The sequence below is a fragment of the Marmota marmota genome, unplaced genomic scaffold (genome assembly GCF_001458135.2).
Source record: "Marmota marmota marmota unplaced genomic scaffold, marMar, whole genome shotgun sequence".
In the NCBI taxonomy this organism is placed as follows: Eukaryota; Metazoa; Chordata; class Mammalia; order Rodentia; family Sciuridae; genus Marmota; species Marmota marmota.
In genome coordinates this window covers 83,769,225-83,795,218 of record NW_026000026.1, presented here as the reverse complement: position 1 = coordinate 83,795,218, position 25,994 = coordinate 83,769,225, and the positions used below count along the sequence as shown (strand labels likewise).

The 25,994-nt window shown below is 34.6% G+C and overlaps 1 protein-coding gene across 1 annotated transcript in view; it reads right to left on the bottom strand.

Annotated features, from left to right (window-relative positions):
- Fbn2 (fibrillin 2) overlaps positions 1 to 25,994 on the bottom strand; it is a 232,106-nt gene that overhangs the window by 147,086 nt on the left and 59,026 nt on the right. The window contains exons 9-10 of the mRNA XM_015500761.2: positions 14,322 to 14,519; positions 3,053 to 3,178 (exon numbers count right to left, since the gene is read on the bottom strand). Of these exons, the coding sequence (XP_015356247.2) occupies positions 3,053 to 3,178; positions 14,322 to 14,519 (324 nt within the window). The remainder of the gene's footprint in view (positions 1 to 3,052; positions 3,179 to 14,321; positions 14,520 to 25,994) is intronic.

Sequence of the window (25,994 nt, the reverse complement as noted above, 5' to 3'; positions counted from 1 at the left end):
CAAATAAATTAACTTATTTACATGCTATTCCCAATTCATCAGCATATATTTGTGAAGTGTCTCCTGTATGCTATATACTGCACACTGTTGAAGGTACTGGGATATGACACTCAATGAGACAGTCCATTTCCTCGAGGATCTTATTCAAGTGAATTGGAGTGAAAGAGTCAACAAACAAGAACACATGAGATATCAATAACATAACTGTTAAAGAACTATAAATACAGAGAGGAAAGACCAGTAGAATAGAGGAAAGGGAACAGGATAGGGAGGAGGGGAGGAAAATGGGAAGTGCTAGAGACTGAATTGGAGCAAATAATATTCCATAGTTGTATAATTATATCCAAATGAACCCAAATATTACGTATAACTATTGTGTACTAATAAAAAATGGGAAAAATTAATGAACTAATTTGCAGTTTCTTATTAAGAATATCATTTTCCTTGTTATTCAGATCCCAAATGCTAGACTTTCCTTTTTAGATTTGAACAGATACACTAATTTAAAGACTAAAAATGTCTTCTTTAGAGAATTTCATTGCTGTGTGAACAAAATATGAAATATAATCTAGTAAAAATAGAACAGGCATCATTTAAAAATGACTCTCCCAGTAATAGTATATTTTGTATTCACATCATAATTCACATAAGAAATTAAAATGCCTTACCCTTTGACAGTCAAAAGTCATTGCTACAGTTATATTTTTATTCAGAGCAAGCATTACATTTTAAATTTATTTATTTTGGTGCTGGTGATTGATCCTTGGGTGCTCTACTATTGAGTTACACTTTTAGTCCCTTTTATTTTTTTATTTTGAGACAGAGTCTAAATTGCTGAGGGTCTCATTAAGTTGCCCAGGCTGGCCTTGAATTTATAATCCTTGTACCTCAGCCTCCTGAATCACAGGGATTTCAGGTGTGCACTGCTGCACCCAACATTAACTTTAAATTTATGGCAACAATTTTACACTGTCACCAAACTGTGCATAAACTGACTACAATTTAAAAGCTGTCACCAAGTATAGAAACAGATTACATTATGTAATTTCATACATAAATATCATTTACTCTTTTATAGAAAAGAACAAAGGTATACAAAGAAAGTTGATAATAACCATTTTTTAAGATATATCTAAATAAATATGACTTATATACAAATAAAGCCTTCACATAACCTTTTTATTTCAAATTCTAATCACCACTTTTCCCAATTCTGCTATTCCCTGAAAATTCCGACTATTAAGTCACATAATTCTTTCTGGGCAATGGTTAAATGGATTTGGCTGCCTGGGCAGGAAGTAAGGAAAGACATGACTGGATCCAGGGCTCTGGGTGGTGCCTATATTACATCAATAGCCCCCATACCTGAAGAATATGGACAAGTGCAAATAAAGAGTTGCACTGTCTTTCTCCAAACTCTGGCTTGGCTCCGAATGTAGTTTTGATGAAATGTCATGTAGAAAAGGCTTATTCCATTTTCAACTAAGAAGAAATTCATTGTTTGACGTATAATGGAAATGCCACAACCACTATTCAGTCAGTGGCTGTGCCTTCTCGCCTATGATCAAGTACTGTTTTTGTTCCTAAATACACAACCCTTGGATCTAGTTTGGAGGTTATTCAGAAATAAAAAGTGAAGGGGAGTAATAACAGTTGAGCAACAAAATCAACCCCAAAAAAGCCAAGAGAGGAAGAAAACATAGCAAGGAAAAGCAAGGAAACAGCAGCACATTTTCTGCAGATCCCTAAATTTCTGGTCCAATTCTTGTGCTACTTCAGGTAATTCACATCATTTCCCCATCTTTCAAGTATTTTTCTTAAACTTTCAATTATAGATGGACCTTAGTGATCAACACTATATTGGGGTAGAACAATTTGGGCATTCTTGCAAAAAGTTTCAGAGAGAATTTATTTGATCAACTACATTTTTATCACTTTTTTAATGTGAAACATGAAATTAACTTGTAATGATATAAAATGTATACAACTATAAATATCAATTTGGAGCTGACAAAAAATGAAATGGAACATTTGGAATATACAGGATGAAACATAACCCATGGGTCTATGGGATTATGACTCCTAGTATTGAAGCAATAGCATGTGTATGACCCCCTCACAACTCTCTCTCTAATGATATAGTTCACTCTCCTGTTACCTTGTATGATTAAACTCTAGATTTTGCCTTCCCCCTCCTTTTTTTTTAAATCCATAGAGATGGGCAGAACTCTATAACTAAGATACAAAAAATAACCCCAAATACTGCCTTTTAGAAACAACAAATAAAATATTTGAGTTCACCAGAGTACTTATGACTCAAGAAAACAAGGATATACTTCAGTTTGTCTTCAGAAAACTAACTTAAAAGAAGTAAATTGATTTAGCAAATATAATAACTGAAAAGTACTTTTGATACTACTTAAAGCATCAAAACTATTCTAAATATCCAAATATAACAAGCAAATAAATTTATTTTACTTGAAGAATCTGGTAGAACTTACCTTTTGATATCCTAATCCATATTTAGTATTCCAGAAAATTATTAATTTATATCTATTTGAACAAGCTAGTCTTTCATAGGTAGTAATTTCCAAGTCCTTCCTGAGTTAATTATATTTTTTAATTTGGTGGATAATCAAGAAACAATATCAATATCAGACATCAAAAGATTTTATTTTGTAATACATGATACAGTTCCAACTATTAACATCACTTTACACATGATGCTATATTTCACTTGGACTAAATTTCACTCAATTTCAATTTTTGGCAAAATTTTTTAAGTGGAATGTAAAAGACCTTCATTAAAGAAAAATAAAATGGCTGAATTACTCCCATTTTCTCATTACAGCATAGCAGCTGAGATAACACACTAGATGCAAAAAAATCATTGGCTCTTTCCAAATTGAACCCCAATACCAAAATAGTGTAGGTTATACCCACATATTCATACTAAAATAAAGAGATCAACAGTCTTCAAAACTCCAAGTCATATTTTTTCTTGGATTCAAATTCAGCAACAAAGCTTGTTCTCCAAAGGGGAGACACTCACCTTCACACTTCTGAGTCGTTTCACTCTGCTTGTGACCAGCAGGGCACCTGCATTCAAAAGAGCCCACTGTATTGATGCAGTTTCCTCCCTGGCATATTCCTGGAATAGCCTGGCATTCATCAACGTCTGCAGGGAGAAAATATTTTGAATATAGATACCACTGGTTTTCAGAATATCAATACATAGTTCTTCAGTGTATAAAATAAATTCATTGTTCTTATGAGAATGGGGTACAAGGGTAGGTATGTACATATGTTTAATTTACGTAAATGGTATTATTTTATAAGTCTTATTTTTTTCTTTATTTTTCTTTGGAGATTTTGTTTCCAAGATCCATCTGTGTTGTTATGTGGACAATCTGTTGCTTTGATTTGTTACAGAACATCTTAATGTGTTCATGCTCCTGGTGATGGGCACCTTTAACTTCTTAGCACTTCAATGTGTTATAAGATGAATGTGCCCATTGTTTCTTTTGTTTTAGTTTTGTTTTTGTTCCTTGTGACAGAGTCTCACTGTGTTTCCCAGGCTGACCTTGAGCTTTGTGTTCCTCCTGTTTCAGCCTTCCTTGTAATCCTCCTGGGCTACCAGTGAGCAATATCATGACTGGCTCCTGTTTCATTATGAAGCTGAACTGACCATGCACTTTGAAGACTCACAGATTCTTAATCACTCTGCTGTAGACTCAGAGCTGAATTACTGGATCGTAGGATATGGATGTATCTAGTATGGAGAAGGTTCAATGGTTCTTCAGAACGCCTGAAGCAGTCTACACCCCTCTGCTGTTTATGAGAATTCCTGTGTTTCCTTTATCCTTCCAGCAAATGATATTACTATCCAGTATAATAATTTTCTTTGAGCTAACATTTGTAAAGGGATGATATTATTATTTTAGTTGTTTCTCCAATTACTAGTTATTATTAGTAGCTTATTAAATTTTTTTATCTCCTCATCTGAAAGTTGCTTATTTATATATCTTAAGCACTATTATATTGGGATTATTGTCCTCTTACTTTAAATTTTAAAAATTTAGAATTTTAAATATTTGACCATTTTATATATTGCAACTATTTTCTTCATCTTTTATTATGTTTATTAATTTCATCTGCTTAGCAAAAATCATTAGTGAATCAATGAAGTTGTAGTAAAGATTATTTTGACACATGAAAGCTAAAAGTTCCTAAGAAATGTCATAAGAAATACTTCAGGTCAAATATAAGCAAGATAGAAATTAAAATCTACATCAAAAGTGAAAAGCACTGAAAATAGGAAATATGCTAAAATATAAAATATGTATTTTTTATTTTTAATGAACTTATAGATAACTGATTGCTACAAGTGATGACAATAATAGGTATTTTTGAGGTTATAAAATATATAGAAGTAAAAAGAAATGGTAACAGTGTGGAGCATTAAGGAGAGAGATGGAGGTATACTATTATGAAATTATTATAAGCAAAATGGCATAAAAGCATTTGAAATAGACTGCAGTAAGATATGTGTAGAAAAACACTAAAAGTAATTAGATATAGCAAATAATACAATTGAGAAGATAAAATTCAGTGCAAACATATATGCAATTAATCTAAATAGAAGCAAAAAGAACAAAACAGGGGACCAACAGACAAGAAATAGCAAAATGCAAGTTTAAATTCAATAACATTAAAAAATTACATGCAATGCAAATGGTACAGATAATACAATGAAAAAGGCTGAGATTGTCAAAATTTATTTTAAAACATCAGGACTCAAATCTCTGTTGCTTAATAGAAACCTACTTTGATAGATTAAAAAGTAAAAAAGATGAAAAGGATATATTAAATAGTCCTTAAAAGAAAGTAAAGTGATTATCTAATATTTTGCTTATCAGGACAAGAAACTTAACCACTGATAAACATTGACACTTCACAACAAACAAGGGCATGATTCACTAAGAATGTTAAATGTATGTGTACTGATTAGGAAATGTTAAATACCTAAATAGAACTTTTGCAGATAGAACTAAAAAGGAAAAGACAAATCCATAATTACCCTGTAAATTTCTACTTTCCACTTAGTGACTAATAGAACAAGTAAACTAAAAATCAGCAAAGACATATAAGACTTGAACTGTACTTTCAAACAACTGGTAAAAAATGGTATTTATACAATACTCTATGCTTGAGCAAAGAATATTCTTATCAGACTATCTCCCCAGGCAGACTACATTCTGAGACCATATTAAAAACATGTTATATATAAAACAGGATTAAACTCACCCAAAATATGTTCTCTAGACACAACAGAGTTAAACTAGAAGTTAATAAAGGAAAATATCTGAAATAGCCTCAAATTTGACTTTTAGCAATATACTTTGAAATAATATCTGGGTTAAAGGCAAAGTCACATGAAAAATCAGAACATATCTTGAATTAAACAAAAATTAAAATACACCATATCAAAATTTATCGGATATAACTAAAGTGGTACATAGAGGTAAATACATAGCATTAAATGCTTATATTACAAAAAGAGATTTCTAAAATCAATGACCAAAGTTTTCATATTAATAAATTTACAAAGAGGTGCAAATTAAAGTAAATAGAAGTAATAAAATAATAATGATAAAACACAAAACAAACAATGGAAATAATGTCTCTGAAGTGTGGCCTTCTGGAAATATAAGTAAAACTGATAGATCTCTATCAAGACTGATCAAAGAATAAAAGAAAGAAAAGAAATGAATTACAAATACAAAGAATGAGAAATGAACTACCGCTACAAATTCTATAAAGATTAGAAAGCCCAAAAGAAATCGGGTAAACTAAATTCATCCTACTTATGGCACGAAATTCAGTAACTAAGATGAAGTTTATAAATTCCTTGAACAGCACAAATACCAAGGTTCACTCAAGAACAAATGGATATTCTGAATGTAAGTACATCTATTAAAGTATTTAACTCACACTTTAAAATCTTTACACAAAGAAAAGTTCATGTGTAAGTGGTTTCACTCGTGCATTCTTTCAAACATTTAAGGAACAAACAATACCAATTGTACAAGATTCTTACAGAAAAAAGAAGAGAGAATATTGCCCGACCCATTTTATTATACTCACATCACTCTAACACCAAACCCAAAGACATTATGAGAAAAAAAAATACAATAATCTCTCCCTGGGAGAGACGCCCCCAAATCCTTGTAAAATCTAAATAAGTCAGTCTTTAGCATCATCACGAGAGGTTTATTCCTGAAATTTAAGATTTTGTTAAACCTTGAAACATTGATCATTATCGTTAACAGATGGCAAAGAGCATATGATTAACTCATAGATGTAGCAAAATCAAGTGACATGATTCAACTCTCAGTCATGATTTTAAAAATCTCAGTAAACCATGACTATAAGGGAACTTCTCAGTCTGATAAAGGGCATGCACAAAAATACTACAGCTAATATATTATAAATATTTGTAAGACTTCTGTTTTAGAGTATTTGTATCTATGTAAATTTGCCTTGATTTCTTTGTCAGAAATGGTAGTATAAATCAGTATGTTTTTATGGTAAACACTGTCCATAAAAATAAATAAAATATGGAAGGTTATGCAAATAGTCTATTCCAATCAACACGCTAATATGACAGATTTCCTAATGTATATTTAATTACAAAATAATCCATTTTGTATTAGATGTTAAAGTACAGAAAAACATTAAAAATAAAGAAAAAAAATAAAGAAACGACCCATTGATGTCACTTAGCAGTTGGTCCTTTTAGACTTTTGTTCACACTCCCAATGAGAGTAATGGTATATATACTTAACAAGGACGAGATCCTACTATATGTGCTGTTCTGCACTTTTTTTTTCATTAAAAACATGCTGTAGGTCTGTCTCTGTGTCAGTATCTATAGATTTACTCTATTATTTTTGGTAAGCCCACAAGTTGGTACATGTTAGTGTATAAATTAAAGAATTCAAGCCTACAAAAGAACTTAGCATCCTTATTATTTTTTCCTAGTTTTAGCTGTGTCTATAAAGTTAATTACAATAGTCCAAACTATTTTGGTACTAAAATTAAAGTAAATTTCAGTGTCTTATTAAAGGATAGCTGATCCACACAAAAGTCCACTGGAATGAAATATATGGCAGGAAGTTTATATACTGGACAGTTTAAGTCAGAACATTTTAAACCTCATTATTTTAAAATGTACTACATTCCCACCCTCATTACAGTGTGGTATAAAATGTCCCTAGAAACTTCCTGGCAGATAAATCAGAGAAAGAATATTATGATATAAGCTGAAAAATGAGGCCAAACTTATAAATCCCTTAATACTACTCATAAAATCTTAGACTACATACTTAGTAGACTCAGTAATTTTTCAAAGGAAAAAGTAATCTGACATTACAGGGTTTATTTTATAATTGCCTAAAAAGTATTTTCCTAGAAGTAAAAAAAAAAAAAAAATCATTTATTTCTGAAGTCTCCTGGGCTATGCAGCTCTACAGAATTAGTTTCTTTTATGTAGATAAAGTTAGTAGTGGAAAGGAAAAAGGACATTTCAAAGAAATCATATAAGAATAATGAAGTTAGACGTAAAAGCTTACCCAATGCTTTCTCTAAAATCAACAACAACAAAAAAGCAAGACTCTGACCTTCAAACCATGCAAGTTTACACATTTTCAAAGTCCTTAGCATAAGCAACTACTAATTAATTTTCCACTGCTCAGATTGTGCTGATGTATTTCTGTCTATCTCTTTAATTCAGGCACATTTTAAAAATTTCTTTGAATGCTGAATTATTTCAAATCACATGGAAGAATTTTATAGAACAAAATTCTTTCAAAACTTAAACCTTATACAATCACTTTAGAATAAGTCTATTGAGGTTATAAATAATGGTGTGAAAGAATAATAATTCCAGTTCATGAACTCATTTATTCTCCGACTTCCCCAAGTATCTTGCCTTAAAAGATTAAACTCATTTTATTATATCAATTAATATTAGATAGTATATTATTTTTAGTTCATGTCCAAACATGGAAAAATATGTGCAGTGGCACAGACACATAAAAATGGTTTATTTAATCTGTACGTGTGGGAACCAAGGACTACAGAAATAATTAACATATTTGATAGTATGTGTTTCTTAAATGTTTCTTGTCACCAAGTTAAAGGTATTTTTTGAATGGGAGTTCTTATTTTTATGCTTTATAGATGTTCATGCACAATACTTTTACTTCCATAAAAACAAATGTCAGAAAATACAACTGAAGAATAGGTCAATCTCTGGAATCTGAGAAATATGTGGTATCCTGTAACCACTGGTTTATCCAGAACACCCAATGTGTGATACACAAAATTCAACATTGAATAAAGGATCATCACAACAAAGAAATATTGGTAACTTAGTACCTGATGAATTCTAAACCATCAAAAGAACGGAGCCTGTTTTTAATTCAATGCTCCTTATCTCAACAAATGCCACCATCATCTTCAGCTGCTAGAGTCAAATGGTGACAAACCTGCCATTTCCCTGTCAATTCTCATATATCATTTTGTCAGCAAAAAGTGGCTACTTCCCATACATATCTCAGATCTTCCCTCTGTTACTATACTTGTCTTAGCCTCTATCCTATATTCCCTTCACTACTGCAGGAACCTTGCACCTGGTTTCTGGGCTTCCTCTCTCAGCACCATACTGAGTTCTTTGCAGAGAAGCTGAAGCACGTATTTATGCTGTAATCAAATCAAGCAAGCACATGTTGTTACTTCAGCAGTTTACAGACACTGGCAGCTGTTTTCTGTTCTGTGCTGTTCTGAAGAAGTTTGAGATGAGTTGGGACATTCCCTTATTAGAAACACTCAAACCAAAAAAAAAAAAATCTTGCATATTGTGCCTTAATATGTCCACAGTGTTCTCATTATCTTCTGCTTTTAATGAAGATTTGTGTTTTCCAGTGAGTAGACAAGCCTTTATCTACTTTAGATAGTTTTTTTTTGTCATTTGTAAACATGTTTTGTTGCTGTTGTTGTTCAGCTCTGTTCATATCTTTAGTCTGGCTTCAATGTGTCAGATTTTCTATAATCATTATTTATTGTTCTCTGACATTTTGATTTGTGTGATTTCCTGGTGTCACTAATTTTTTTCATTTGTATGTATGCATATAGTATTTGCTTTTCTCATTGGGTACAGTTTTAAATTCTTCTTCAGTGTCTTGCTTGAGTACTATCAGTTCACATTTTGTCTCATTTGATTGTCTTTACCTAATTCTTCTTTGAGCATCTTTTTAAAAGAAAGAACATATTATTTTTAATTTTCTTGAGATAACAGAAGTATATGAACTTTGCATTTATTTAGGGCAGTGATTTTTTTTTCTTCTCCAGAGACACAAAGATTTACTTAGGGAAGCAGACACACATTCCAGGAGAATGAGGGCCATCTCCAGAGGAAGAGATGGCCTATTGGGGGTTGTACTTAGAAGTGTGTTCTTCACCTGCATTTTCCATATGCTCTTTTTCTTTCTTTTTCCTCCCAATTTTTCTAAGGAGAGCTTTTAAATTTTTTTCCATTATCTTGCAATGGGACATTTCCTGCTGAAGCCAGGTGGCAAGAGTCAGGAAGAAATGAATCGGTTTGAAAACTTCCATAGGGCATACAGCCTGAAACAGTCCCAGCCCCCTACATTTTCTTTTCTTGCTCTGGCATCAATTTTCAAATTTCAGTGGGTGATGAGCTCCCACCTTCCACCTTTTTGAGATACTGAGGGCTTCCTAGTGCTTTCTCCCCCTGCCCCCTTTATTCCAGGAGTGTTTCTGGGATGGAAGGAGAATATTTAGAAGTGGATTGCCTCCCCCTTTTGAGGTTCTCCTTCTGCAATCCTACCGCTACAGTGAGGATCTGAAGTCAACCCAACTCTTCCAGGAACATTCCCCTCCTCTCCAACAGAACACCAACAACTCTAGTTCTCTCTGTTAGTAGGAACAAATTATCACCCACCAATGGCCTATCAGAGTAATGATACTTTAAGTAAATGTTTAGAAACTTCTCCCACCAAGTACCTGTGATCAATCATTGATTTTAACTGAGCCTTACAGAATGACATTTGAGAATGCTGGATTGTTCTTTGTTATTTATTCTCATGGCAGTTTTTGTTCAGTTAAAACTGCTGCCCTTAATACAGTATGTTTTAAGTCACATTTCTAGATCTTACAAATAGTGGCTTGTTTGACAGTATCATATAAAGTTGGATTTTATCATGATTTAGTTCATTGGGCCTTAAGGACAGTCAAGATAATTTGCTTGGGCTGTACCTACTTTTAATAAATTACATGAATTGAATGAATTGGACAATAGATATATCTCCTTTTTACTTTGTGCTATAATGGAAGGTCGGGACAACTTTCTACTCAGGGCATCTTCTTCTCATTCTAAAACACAGGAGGCTAGTCATTGCTGCTGGGTTTCAGCTGAGATTAAACTCTGCTCTTTTCTTGTGCAATTAGACTGATTAGTTTTGTGTCCAAATACCATAAGAAAAGAAGAACACACTTCTTTATGTATATATATTTTTTAGTTATATTTGGACACAATACCTTTATTTTACTTATTTATTTTTATGTGGTACTGCAGATTGAAACCAGTGCTTCGCACGCACTCTACCACTGAGCCACAATCCCAGCTCAAGAACATACTTCTTTGTTTAAGTCTATGTTCTGGATCCTACCTACAACCTGTGTGGAGCCTGTGAATCCTGTACCTGTCAAGTTACCTGCAGTAAGGGGCTTAGCATCAATCTGTTACTACTGTCAATGATAAAAGAGATGGATTTTAATAGGCAAATTCCTTTTGCTGTATTTTCATTTTTGAAACATACAGAATAGTTTAAAAGAACTAATCCCTACATAGCAAATAGCATAAATTAATAATTATGTGAATTGTTTTTTAATGTCTTTAAAGATTTTAAGAACAATCAGTTCATTTGAAAACATCAAATACAAAAAGCCAAGTACTAATCTTAAATAAAATATCACTTCTAATTACAATAGACTTATGCAACTAAAGATAGGAAAAAAAAAACTATGTGTAAGAAAATAATACGTCATATGCACGTGACAGTTATAACATGTTTGAGCTTCTACATATTCTTGGAAGGACGTATGACACTCTAAAAAAATCTTTCATTCACTTACTGCTTAAATTTTAAGGCCTATATGAGATGACTTTGGTCCTTTGTAAGGTAAAATGGAGGAAAGTGTAAGGCTAAATGTGGATAAAGGACAAGAGCTAGAAATCACGATATTCTCAAAATTACAGCACTCAAGAGCCATGTGGCTGACCTCATGGCACCCCAGGAAGTACACCTTCATTTCCCACAGTTATCCTGTTTATAACAAATTATGTTTCAATCCCTCTTAAGTCATGAAGTCATTATGACTGCATCAGCGATGGTATCATTATGTTCAAGACTTTGGAAATGACTTCGCTTGGATAAAATGAACCATGTTTGAGAGCCAATATTAAGTAACTTACAGTTACTGTCCACATAGCTCAGATTTAGTTTTAACTTTATAAAACTTTTCAGTTATCCTATAAAATGATCATTATTATAAGAGAATCATGACATATATAAACTGTGTTAATGTGTTATTTTTTCATGCCCTATCTCTTCCAAATTAATTTGGCTCAAGTATTTGAGAAGCAGTCTAGGAATTTAAAGAGAAAAATGAAATCACCATAAGATGCAGTCTAAAATAGCCTAAATTAAAGATTATTATTTAATTGAAAACTTTCTGATGATGCCATGATTTTGAAATAAAGCAGAACTTTTCCAGACATTTTAACCATATGGCAAATTTCACTTTACTCCCATTACTCTGTTAATCCATTAGATTTTAAGGCAAGGAGAGTCCAAAAGTTATCTTTGCTATATAAACAAAATCAAATAAGTAAGCCTTCAGACGTTACTAATTCTGGAAGAACATTCACAAAATTTGAGATCAGAAGACAAAACTTATATACTTTTTTAAATAACAGTGTTCTGAAAACCCAGGTCCCTCCGACAAAATATCAGAGCAAAGAAGCTTAAGTATAAATACAAATGAGGAAAGTAAATAATCTGGGGATGTTTTGGTTGAAGTTAAGGTCTTTTCTTGGTCTGAAATGAACTATTTCTTCCTTTGAAATAGAGAGGTTTGGAAGTATTTCAATATTAACAGCATTTATCAATCCAAAAGGTATTTCCTAAGTATTTACTATGTGCCAGGCACTGTTCTATATGTCTCAGAAACAAATGTGCAAAAAGATTTAAGCCTTCTGAAAACCTACATTCAAGCTAGGGAAAATAAAAACAATGAAAATAATAAGTAGGTATCTTAGAAGGTGAGAAATACTATTTAAGAAAGTATTATTCTATTAAATCCCATAAATATTAATGTAGAAATATAAGCAGTATTTTATAATTATTTTTATTATTAATCTATGAAAGTTACATGGTATTCTATACATTAATCTGGGGGAATCTATAAATAATAGAATACACTATTCAGAATATACTATAGTGCATCTTCCTGTAGGAGAAATTGTTGCATTCTTTAGTTGCATAATGAGACTTTGTATTCACATGACAAATATAGAATTTTATTGTCACTAGTGAACAATATTGCCATTTAACCCAATTTTCTTTATTAAGGTCTTACATGTGATGGTTATCAAACAAATATTACAAGTCACAGATGACGTGGATATTATATGTGAGGAAATCACAGTTTCCAATCTGCTGAGTTATCGATCATCCCCTAGGTATCCCTGTAGTTCCGATTTGAAAAGAACTTTCACATAAACAACTATTTAAATACAGGCTGAACATCCTTTAGCTAAAAGACATGAAACAAACTAGAAGAGTTCAGATTTTAGATTTTTCAGATTTGGGAATACTTGCATTTCCATAATGAGATCTGCCTTAGGGATAGGACTCAAGTCTAAACACAAAATTCATTGTTTCCCACACACCTTATATCACAACATAAAGGTAATTTTATACAACATTTTAAAGAATTTCGTGCATTTGACTATTGACAGATGAGGCCAGGTATGGAATTTTCTATTAGTAATGTCATGTCAATTCTCAGAAAGTTTTGAATTTTGTATTATTTTGGATATCAGATTTTCAGATTAGGGATGCTAAACCTATTATAAAACTATAAAGCTAACATTAGAGGCTACCATGAGAGATACATTTACCAAACTATGCAGAGTACTCACACTTTATTATTGAGCTCTCCAAACCGCAATTTTTATTTGGGGGTTTAGAAAGCTGAATTGCTTTCAATAATATGCCATTTAAGTGGATGGGGTTGACATCATTTTTGCTTCTGACATTGCTTATTAGCATCAACTTGAAAGACTTCAGGTCTATATTTGTATGTGATTTAATAATAACAAATAAACCTAACTCCCCATGTCTCAAATATGAGTAATATCATTTCTTGGAATAATACAAAAAAGTAATTTCCATTTTCTCTCATCCTACTGCTATATGATGTGAAGGTAACTGCCATTGGAGAGCTCACTAGAGAAAATAATCCCAAGCTTCAAAAGCCGATTTAGTATATAAGACATGGATGGAAATTGATTAAAATAATTATTACGAGTAAATAGGTAACAATTTCTGGCTAATTGGAATCAACTCCTATAACATCATCAGGTCCCTGATCTGGGCTTGATATAGACACCAGGTCATGGATGTGGCTGTGGAGTTCCAGATGAGCTGGAAAGAAGATTGCAACTGAGCCAGGTCACAAGGTCTGAAATGGCTGCAGTCATGGAATGAATTTGCTCTTTGTTTTTTAAGATACTACTGATAACAATATGAGGCCAATTTATGATGATTCTCTTCTCCTGATACCTGTGGTCAGGTTCTCATAACTTGAATGAAATTAAGAGAAAATGTGTTTTTCCTGGACATTTGCATGTGTTTCATTGTGGGGTAAGAGTTAAACCATCTGGACGAGGATACAGAGTGGCTGATCCTTTGATTGTATGAAATATTTTAAATTGTTGTTTTTAATTTCCCTCAATTTTTCCTATCTCCCTCTCTTCTTTATTCATGTCAAGACCTGAAACAGTTACTAAGTAGCAAAAAGATAAACCATCTCTAGTAGGCCTCTAAGGAGACCTCTCTTGGAAATAGATATTGTGTTAAGGATTATCACCTGCAGTGCCAAGTTCTCCAACCCAGTCAAAGGAGAGGTGAGAGGTGGGTGATTGTGCAGATAGGAAGAGACTGACTCACCTTGGCAAGCTCCTGTGCGAATGTTGGGGATGAAGCCCCGCCGGCAGGGCTGCGGCTGGGCTGGACACATCTCACAAGGATGACCCCATGCCCGCCCAATGGTAGCACAGCACAGAGTCTTTGTGCAGACTATGCCTGTCAGCTGCCCTTGGCACATCTGGTTGTTGACCTGAGTGAAACAGGGGCCGGTCCTGTAATCTGGAATGTAAAAGATGAAAAGACAGGTTTTATGATTATACACTAATCTTGTAAGGTAGAACAGAGACTGTTTCTTCTGACCAAACTTAACAACAAAAGGTAAGGGAGCTGCATTTTGAAAATTCATAATTTTTCCACCATGAGAAGTGCATTAAGAGACTTCAATGTATTCTACACTGGACACTGTAAATAGGTGCTCGTGGGCTGAATCTGGCATACAGATGTGTCTTAATGATTTGCATAATGTTTTTAAGGAATATAAATTAGTAGCCAACATTGTAAAGCTAAGAAATTTCACACAAAATTTGTATTTCTGGCTTTTCTTGTAAAATTGGAGGTTGTAGCCACACTAGGTCCACCATACTATGTGTTTTTCCATTGCAGCCCTCCCTATAATTCCTTACGGACAAATTTCTTTACTTACTGAGATGCCCCACCTGTGCCCTGGGGGCAACTACATGAGTGACTCTTCTCTATCTAGCAAAGACTTTAGTTTCAGATTAGGGGATAAGAGTTTAGAAAATCAAAATGAACCAACAAAAATAGACATTTCCATAGCACAAATATATTCTGGCAGTCTAAATTGCCTATAAATATTGAGTTCTAACAAGATGATTTCTGTTTGTGTGCCAGTCTGTTTAGTTCTATGGTTAACTCAATGAGGAAGACAGTACTAATGAGACTCATGCTCATGGATTCTTTATAGTCAAGTTAATCTTATATAATCTCTGTTCTCTAGCAGATGACTATCAATGTTCTGCTTTTATGACAATGATTAAAACCTTAGTAGATGTCATGTGTGATATATAAATAGACTCTCCTATGAATAGTGAAGATGGTCCATTTAGTCCTTGCATCTCCAAGTGTGGTCACAGGACCAGCAGCCTCTGCATCTCTGAAGAGCTGGCTAGAAATGCAGACTCAGGCCCAGCTCCAGGTCTCATAATCCAGAATGTGCACTTTTAACAAGCTATTCAGAAGATCCATGTGCATGTTAAAGTTTAAGGAATGATTTAGAATGCAAGCAACTCTGAGACTGGTGCTGACTATTTTTACTCTACTCTTCTTCCTGCTATCATTTATTCCAATTAACCTTTAGGATGATCAGCAAGCATTCATTAAACAAAACTAAATAATGAACTAAATAGTTTTTAATTTGAGTTCTGTTGTTGCTGTTTTGAAAGACACAAGAAATCACACAAAGGTCAGTTTCTTGAGGACTGACCTTAACATTTGCTACATTTGCTTTTTACTTTTTAGGTACCAGGAATTTTTAGGTACAACAGAAATGTGGGGATAAAGCACTCCCACCCCTAACCTTTCTTACAAAAACTGTAGGCATGGCTTATGATATAGGGAATACTAGAGACATTATTCCATTTAAAGAGGAAAGCTAGAACAAGTTTAATCCATATTTTTGTAAGAACAAAACAAGTTCATATTCAAAAGAAGAGTCAATAATATTCATATGATTTTCCTGAAAAATTGTTACTGGGAAAACCAATCTTGGATAATAATTTTACACTCAAAACCCTAAGTTAGGAAGGTGAAGACAGCATATAAAATGCTGCTGTATGACAAAAACATAATTTAAAGCAGTGAAAAACTTATTTTTTTTATGGACAATGAAGCTTTTTCATAGAGGAAAAGAATATTTTCAAAGCTCAATATAAAGAAAGAAAATCAAGAATAGGTAACTTTTTTTGGCAATTGGTTTAATGTTCTTTTACTCTGCAGCTGAACTTCAACAAAAATAGCTCATTTTAATCCCCTGCATAAGAACAGCAGATGTGCTGGCTGCAAATCATATTTTTGAAAAAGACAATCTCTGGCATATACGTGAAGATATGTCAACTTATAAATAAGCACGCTTCCCATACCACAGACTGCCCAGACTGCCGGGTCATACATTTTTAATAATCTATTCTATTGTCCTTCAGGCAATAACTGTTTGGTCATTTAAAATAAATACTAAATTACATATTGCATTAAATTCTGAATATATGGGGGGAAAGTCTATATTTTCACCAAAATATTTTTTTAAAATTTTATATTCATGCATAAATACTAGGTTCATATTCTTCTTACACTTCTTGGATTCCCAGAGAGAAGTCTGCACAACCTCCCTCTAATCCCTCTCTTCAGGAAATCAACTTTCTAGGAGACACATTCTTTCTTCTAACATTGTACCTTCTTAAAATTATATCCTCTTACCATGGTCTCTGTGGAGAAGGGAAATATGTGGACACAGACAGCTGTTTGTCCTCTGCAAATGACCTCTGGTGTTGAAGGCACTGATTAAGGTAGCACCAGACTCCCATCCCAGAAATAGAGTTTACCACTTCTTAATTTTTCTTTGCTTACATTTTCCTCCTCAAAAAAGTGTGATGAATCTATTTTCTTAAATGATGATATTTTGTTTTCTGGTTAGCAATTAATTACTTATTTTTTATTTTTTATTTTTTGGGTACTGGGTACTTTACCACTGAAATATATCCCCAGTTCTTCTTAATTTTTGAGTTTAAGACATAGTCTCTTTAAGTTGCTAAATTGTGGAGGCTGGCCTCAAACTTGAGATACTTCCACCATAGCCTCCCAAATCAGTGGGATTATAGATATGCACCACTGTGCCTGCCTAATTACTCTGAAGTTTAAATTTACAACCATACCTGCTTATTCAAGAATTGGTAATGTGTAAGAACAAATGCTAGAATATAGAAAAGGAATTTAAATTTCCTGATCAGATGAAAACATCTCATTCCAAACTCTACTTGTATTTTAACTATGAACACAAAATACTCCTAAAAATACCTTAATTGGTTGTTATTGGTCATGCATTGTTTTCCTCCAAGTCTCACCATGGGCAAACTATTATTGTATACCAAGCTAACCCTTCATAGTCAGGGGTGTTAGCAAAGAATGAAAGGCAAGAACTTCTCAGGTACTTGGTATCTTGGAGCCAGTGGACTGGAAATAGATATATCCTTCCTTATACGACCAAGAATATATTGTTTAAAATTAGTCTGTGTAACATAAATATATTTTGATTTCCTAACATCTAAGTGAAATGCAGCATTTTGACTTGTTTTATGCCATTTCACTTTTTATTTACATTAACAATTGGTCAATCAACAAGTTCATAAAAAAACTTTGGGTGCTGATTACTCCCCCCACCCCCCAAAAAAAGAACTTGATTAAGGTGTACTTCACATAACCTAAGTACACCAGTGAAATTCAGTGATTTGGGGTAAATATTTTTCATTGTTCAACCATCACCACAATTCAGTTTAAGAACATTTTCATCACCTCCCAAAGATTTCTGGTGCCCATTCTTATCCCTGGTCTCAGTCAACTATGAATCTGGTTTCTGCTGCTATAAATTTGCCTTTTTTGGACAATTTGTATAAAAGAAATCATACTATGTCAAGCTGAGTGTGAAGCCAGCCACTGTGAGGAGTTTCCCTCAGAAAGGAGAAGAAAAGCTTCTTTTGCAAACTTCGGGAAGAAGGGCAGGAAGCACGGGGATGTAGACGAGTTTACATGGTGGAGGAAAATGAGTGATATTCTGATACCTTCTATTTTTTTCTATGAAATAGGAGGTGGTAAGAGGTCTTTGGTGGGGTTGAGTGGGGTGTCAGGTCTTGGAGGTTCACTGAGATAGCACTGAAGATAACAGAAGAGTGAGTTGACCCAAAAATCCAGCCAATGCACAGGTGACACCCAGCACCTTGCTATGGTGGAGAAACAATATGACTTTATCACCAGACCAGTTGGCTCATTTTGTGACTTTTTCTGGGCAATTGAATTCACTCAGAGGAGGGAGTTCGGGTGATGTTAACATATTTTGAAAATGTTACAGACCATGGGATGTACACTGGATGAGACAGAAAGTGAAAAAAGGAAAGAAATGCAAGATGGAAGTGGAAGTGGAATAAAGCAGTGAGATGGATGACTTAGGTGTTCCCAGTGAGGTCCTAGATGAGACAGGAAAGCAGAGGCAGCAATACATCAGCTGCCCATGAGGCTGTAATGGCATTTACCTAACTAAGAGGAATGAAATTATGGCATGCAGCAACTTAGGTTGTGCTGTATAATTTAGGAAAGCTTCCCACATATACCATAATGTAAACGTCATTCCTTGCAGCTGTTCAATGGGGTGACCCTGTTAGAGATCTTATATGCTGTAACTGCAAGTCAGATAATGCTCTAAGCTATCCACTATTACTTTAATAAAGAATTGCCTAATCCTAAAAAGTATATGGAAAAAATGTGAGATTTCTCATAACTTACATGATATTTAGACTTAAGCAATCAGTTATTTCCATTTCGGGGAATAAAAAAAAATGCAATACACAAACAAGTCATCATTTGGTATAGGAGCTTCAGACATGTACATGATGAACTGTGTAATGTATATGGCTTGAGTTTAAGGATCCTGGCCACTTCCCTGTCTCCTTTGAGTAATGGAGTTTTTGACAAAGCAATTATAAATAAAGTTCCATGAATACCATTATGGTTATAGCTAAGAATTCTAGATAGTGTGCCAACTGAAATCTCTGAGCACTGATATAAACAGATCATGAAAAGAAGGAAAGGCCCAAAATTATATGGGATGACATAAGAATTTCCTTAGTTTCAGTAAGACTTGCCCTGGATGTCTGTATTGACAGCTTCATGCTGGGTATAAATCTTTATAGTGTTACATAAACTCAAATGACTGATAAAGTAATTGCCTTCCTTGATAGATAAGCATCTTTCAACTTCAGGAAATTGTAGAATTAAGTGAAGAAATGCGAATTAAGATCACTGAATTAATATCTATGCTTTAAGTAATCTGCAGACATTATGTACCTATAAGGCATTCCATAAGACTTCCTTTTAACCACAAGTTAAAATAAATAAGTAACTTAATGTAGTGATTTTTAAGCAACATGCCACTATGTTTAAACACAGAACTGCATTACTTCAGTGAACTTCAGTTTTTTATATTTGAGTATTTATATATGTAGCTTTAAATTTACTAGCTTATAAGAAATATTTGAGTACTTGTGAAGATTTTGAAGGTGCACAGTGAAGTATTTATGAAAGGTATCAGATATATTCAATGTATAAAACAGCTTAAAATGTGTAGGTGTTTCTTGAAATATGTATGAAAATAGAACAAAATACTATCTAATGGTGTTAAAATGACTACTAAAATTTGTTAGACTTTAGAAACTCAAGAGATATCTGTACACCCATGTTCAGGCATCAGCACTATTTGCAAAAACCCAAAGTTGGGAGCAATGCAATTGTCCATCAGCAGATGAATGAATAAGATGTGGTAAATATATATAATGAAGTATTGTGCAGGCTTAAACGGGGAGGAAATTCAGATGCATGCTGCAATGATGGTGAACCTTGCAGACATTATGCTAAATGAAGTAAGCCAGTTAGTTATAAAAGGACAAATACCATATGATCCCACTTGTACAAGGCACTAGAGTAGTCAAATTCAGAGACAGAAAGAATTGTGCCTGCTAGGAGCTGAAAGAAGAAGGGGGTATGGAGTTATTGTTTAACAGGAAGGGGATTTCAGTTTTACAAGATAAAAGTGGAGGGATGGTGGCCATGGATGCCCAACAATATGGATGTACTTTATGCCCCAAACTTAACAGTGGTTATGATGTCAAGTTTCATGTTACCTATAATTTTATCACAATTTAAATATTTACTAATAAAAATAAACTGCTGAAGGGATATAATTTGAAGTTACATTTGAATTAAGCAAGCCTGCATTGTTTTCATTTAATTGATTTTACTTTTTAAAATACACAACTGCGGAACGCATTACAATTCTTATTACACATATAGAGCACAATTTTTCATATCTTTGTATATAAAGTATGTTCACGCTGATTCATGTCTTTATACATGTACTTTTTTTTGCAACAGAATTCTTATTACACATATATACCAAAATTTTTCATATCTCTGTTTGTATATAAAGTATGTTGACACCCAATTCATGTCTTCATACATGTACTTTGTATAATGATGTCCATAACATTCCACCATCCTTGCTAATCCCCTGCCCCCTCCCTTTCCCTCCAACCCCTGTTCCCTATCTAGAATTCATTTATTCCTCTCATGCTCCCCCTCTCTACTCCCCTATGAGTCAGCCTCCTATATCAGAGAAAACATTCAGCACTTTTTTTGGCGGGGGGATTGGCAAGCCTGCATTTTAAAGAGCACAATAAACTTTGGGTCCTTTTCTTATACAGTCACCATTGAGGGCACTAAAACAGCTACATGCAGCACTGAACACTCCCTTGTGATGGATATGTATGCTGTTATTACAAGTGCCCACAGTGCTGCATAGGCATTCCTGAGCACACTCTAAGTTCTTCTGTGAGTTCAACTCCCAGAACTGGAATTGCTGCATCAAGTGTTCATTTGGACAAATTCTGCAGAACTGCTCTCTGAACAGGTGGCACCAATTCACACTCTCTACAGTAGTGTGGAAGGCATTTGGCTTCCTCACATCGTCTCCAACAATGAACAGACACAAGCAGCCTAACTTTTATTCCTTTAATGGTTGAAAAATGATATCTGCATTGCCGACTTGACATTAACTCATTGTGTGAATATCCTGAATATTAAGGGAAAAAAATAACTCCATGTCAGGTACTTTGTAGTATTCCTTTTTCTTAATTATATAACTTTTCCTAAATGCTAAAAATATTTTTGCCATCCGTACAAATGAAGAAATTAAAGGTCAGAGATTAAGTAATATGGGGACATGAAAGAGCTAGAAAAGGGTGAATCAGGGATTCAAATCCAAGATTCATTTCACTCAGAAGCAACTGAGTGCATTTACCCCTACACCACTCATCCTGTGTTCATTCCGTCCCATGCACAGATTTTCTGCACTGTCAGGTTTGGGTAACTTTGCCTTCTCCTAAGAGACCAAAGCTCTGTACCATTCTAATGAGCATAGTCACAACCCCACAGATGCGTTCTCCTGACTCCAAGTATAACTTCCTAACTCCCAACTAGCAAACCCAGTTTTGCTTTTCTTCTGGTTTCTCCCAAAGATGATTCTCCATCTAGCTGGTTATATCAGGAGAACTGATCTCTCTGCATACCAAGAGAAATATTAAAGACTTGGCTTCTGCAAATAGATGAGTAATTACTTTAATAACCACAGTTGTATTGCATTTTATTTCTAACATAATGCCATTATTTAATACTTCAGTGGAATGTGCACTTGGCAAAGAAGGACTGCTTTCACCTTTCTCCAGTCTTTCAAAGCACAAGGCTACATCTGACATCAAAGGGCACTTAAAGAATGAAGAGGTAGGAAGGATAATTAGGTGCTGGCCAATGGTGCAAACAAAATTGCTATCTTTGATGTCATGTTTCATAAGGATGAAGGCCATCAAAGATGTAGTCCTAAAATTCATGGCCTACTTGAAGTTCACTCTCCCAAGAGCAAACCCAATTAACTTACTTTTAAGGACAATAAAAAAATGATGAAGATTAAAAACTAAAGAAGATTATTTAAAAGCAGAAGGATATTGTCACTTTTGCAAAAGAAAGTTAAAGAGACAAAAATATTTTGACATGAGTTATTAAGGGTCCAGAGATGTAAATGATTAACACAAAAAATGGATCATATGCAAGTCAAATCAATGGAGTACAAATTTTATAGTATCTAAGAAAAATCTTCAATAGCTAAGTAGTCCTCAGTGTATTTCAGATAAAGGGGGTAAGTATTTACCAAACATTAATCCATTATAAAATCCAGAAACAACAAATGGAAGCAAAGTGCTTGAAAAGATTTTATATACCACTGGATCAGACACAGTTAGATCACGAGATGGATCAGGGTGGTTATGAATAAAGTGTCACACACAATTTGCTGGGGGAGATGTTATATAATAATGTGGGTTCAATGTACTATGTTCTTATTGAAATGTCTTCCCTAATCAATGAGTGACATGATACTGTGTCAATCAAACCTAATAAATCACACCTGTCCCAGGGAACTGTTGAACAAACCCCTCTCCCTGTCTATCCCAACACAAGACTTCCAATACCACATTTTACTAGATGGGCTGAAATCTAAGACAAGAGCAAATGCCATGTGATTCATTACTGGGGTTTCCATTATTCAGGAGTTTCAGGAAATGCTGAAGAACTGTTCTGGGCCAGGCTATATGGGTAATGACCAAACAGACTCCATTTTACCCTCAGACTCCATGTCTTATAAGAAATGCTTCTCCCATGGGAACACCCCATCTCTGTAATAGTTGCTTAGCATAGCATGTTTGGCAACACAAAATGGCAATTCTTATACAATGTAAAATTGTTCTCTTTTTGGTTCCCATTTTTTCTTGAACAATGTACCTTGTCAGAGAATGATTGTCTAGATGTTAGTAACTATTCTTTTTAAACTTGTACTCAACAAGGATAATTCTGATCCACTTCCCTTCTGCTTATGATTATGGAAAGTCCTGTGGGAAATATCAAATGTACCCACAATGAAAATATGAATATGGGCATTGCATTGTCTCACTAATTGCTCCATTCAGCTTCTGTACTCCTGCTTGTTTGCTACTACATCAAACTGGATGTGGGTTTTGCCTTTAAATGCCTTACAATGCTCAGGCTCGGGGCTGTTCCTTGCAGAGATAGTTTTGGGTCCTGCAGAGAGCAGTTGCTGGCTGGCTAATGAAGACTGTCCAATTTGGACAAAATTGGGACTTGGTATGTTTTCTGAGTGGTCTGCCCCATAACAGAACAAGTAGTATCATGAGAAGCCCTGCCCTTGTAACTACAAGAGGAACAGCAGATGGTCAATGGATCCTGTTGGCACTGGTGGTCATCTGTACTGGTGAAATGAATCATTCCTGGCTCTTGTGATTGGAACCTTATAAATTTTCCATAAACATAAGCACCAGAGAAGGCTAAGAGCAAAGAGATCCCCTTGTAACTTCTTAACAAAAATGTCACAGTACTGAAATACCAGCACTGTATTTAAAAACAGTATCACATCTTGCACAACCTTGCAAATCTGCAATTCATACAGAAACCTATATAGCCTGACTAGTATTGGTAGTGAGAAACTTACCTCGTTAAAAAATAAATACAAAATGAAAGATTAAAAGTTTCTCTCTGAGTTCAGGAAAGTGAACCCTTTTAATATTCAGTCTCAAAAAAAAGTACAGAAAAAGGGATGGTCATTACTTCTAGTTAAACTAATTGTCTGGAAGATCAGATGTCAGGAAAAGCTCACGAGGGGGCAAAATTTTAAGATATGAATACTTTAAGTAACAGATGAGAGTATGCAGCCTAGAAAGTGGATGTGAATAATATGAAGTACAAATTAAGTACAAGATTTAAAAATAAAAACACAAATAGAAAAATAATAAGGAAATATCAGGAAAAAATTCTGGACTTATAAAAATATCTTTAAATCTTCAGGTTACAATGATTCTTGGTGGCTAAAAAAAATATACCCAAGAAAAGGACCTCATGAAATCTCCAAACCTTGCACCTCTGAGACTAAAAGAAAACAACAAAACAAAACAAACAAAAAAACCTTTCCATTTCCAGAGAGAAAGAGCAGGCTATCTTTGAAGGAGATGAAACAGAATAGCATTATTCTCATTTGTAGCACAGACAGTTAAAACACAGTGAAAACAACATTTAGATTGTAAATTTATAAATCTTGAGGATGAAAAGAGAGTCACAGGATAACATAAGATTAACATAAAATAAGATTAGCCTGAATAGTAATATCATCAGGAGTTGTGAGGTAGTGCAGGTATCTTCCATAATGAGGGCTTAGAAATAAATGATTCTTATTATCTCGGTTTTGGACCAGGAGGACTGAATAGGTAAAATGTCCTGAGGTGAGAGGAATAACTTTACTTAATTAAGGTATTATATAAAAGCCCTAAGACAGGAGCTGAGGTTTCAATACAATGGTGCAAGATAGGAATGTCCCCATTAGTTTAATAAAGAACAGAGCAGAATTTCTGTTAAGGAAGAAGGGCAGAGGAAGTAGAGGAATGAAATAGATGAGAATAAACCAAAATGTCAGCAAAGGTGAAAAGGGAAAAAAACCACAAGATATAATGACTTCAGTGTGTAAAACAAAACGATGAAATTTAAACCAAATATACTGACATTATAATAAATATGAATAAGCTTAGTTTTTAATCAAACAAGGAAGTTGTGGATAGATTGAATTAAAGTAATAAAACTCAGCTATAGTCTATCTATATGAAGATCATCAAGATGAAATGACAAGAGTGGGAAATAAACAAAAGAGCCAAGAAAAATTATGGAAAATAATGATGAAGCACAAGTAGCAACAATCAGTATCAGAGAAAGTGAAATTCAAAAACAGGCACCTTAACTGAGTCAAAAATCAATATTATATGAGTATAAAAACTAAAATTCCTTAAGAATGTGTAAAATCTATACACTAAAAAGTACAGTAAATACAAACAGCAAAAAAAAAAAAACTTCTCAAAACATAAGGGAATTTTTGTTTTTAATTTAATGAAGTAAATCAGTAACAACAGAAATAGAGAACACAATCAAACTGCCTTAATAGGTGTGTTTCCAATTCTGCACCAGATAAAACACAGCATGCATGTTCTTTGGCTTTCATGGCACATTTATCAAGGTGATCAAATACATGGTCCTAAGCACACCATTATTTCAACTAGGTTCAACAGAGCTAGAGGTTTGTGCTGCTTATTTTGTTTTCTACTGTGTGCAAATCTAAAATTTCTATACTCCTAGCCTAGAAAGCCTTTAGGTAACATGGCTCCTGACTGATCACCAGAAAACGACACGTTGTGCTATTTATAAAGAAGGATCAGATAGAACAGGTAATTTCAGGCTGCAATTCGCCTGCGGCTTGCAGACAGATTGCTAGGGTTCGGTGCCTGGGTGCTTCTTAGAACCTGATCTTATCGGAGCGAACACCGAGTGCAGGGCGGCCGAGTTCCGGCTCCCGGAACCGTCCCGGAACCGCCCTGGCTCAGGGCCGCGGAGCCTGCGGAGGGTGCTTCTTGGACCCTGCTCCTATCAGAGCATACACCAAGCACTAAGCGGCCGAATTCCGGCTCCCAGAACTGAGCCCGCGGGGACTGCTTCTTGGAGCATACACTTATAGGAGCTTACACCGAGCACGGAGCGGCCGAGTTCCGGCTCCCGGAACTTCCCTGGCCGGGGGCTAGGAGCCCGCGAAAACTGCTTCTCGGTCCGGGTCCTGCTGAGGGCCGGTCTGGACTCACCCGTTGCTTTGGTTGCCCGGCAAGGGGAACGAAATGCTGCCATTCGCATAGGATAACAACATGGCAGAGATCTGATGTCATCAGAAAGCGTCGGAGGAGAGAACTTCATCAATACCAGCGGTGACATAAACAGTTGATCTCCTGGTAGAGGGGGTGAGGCACAGACACCCGAGTCTCC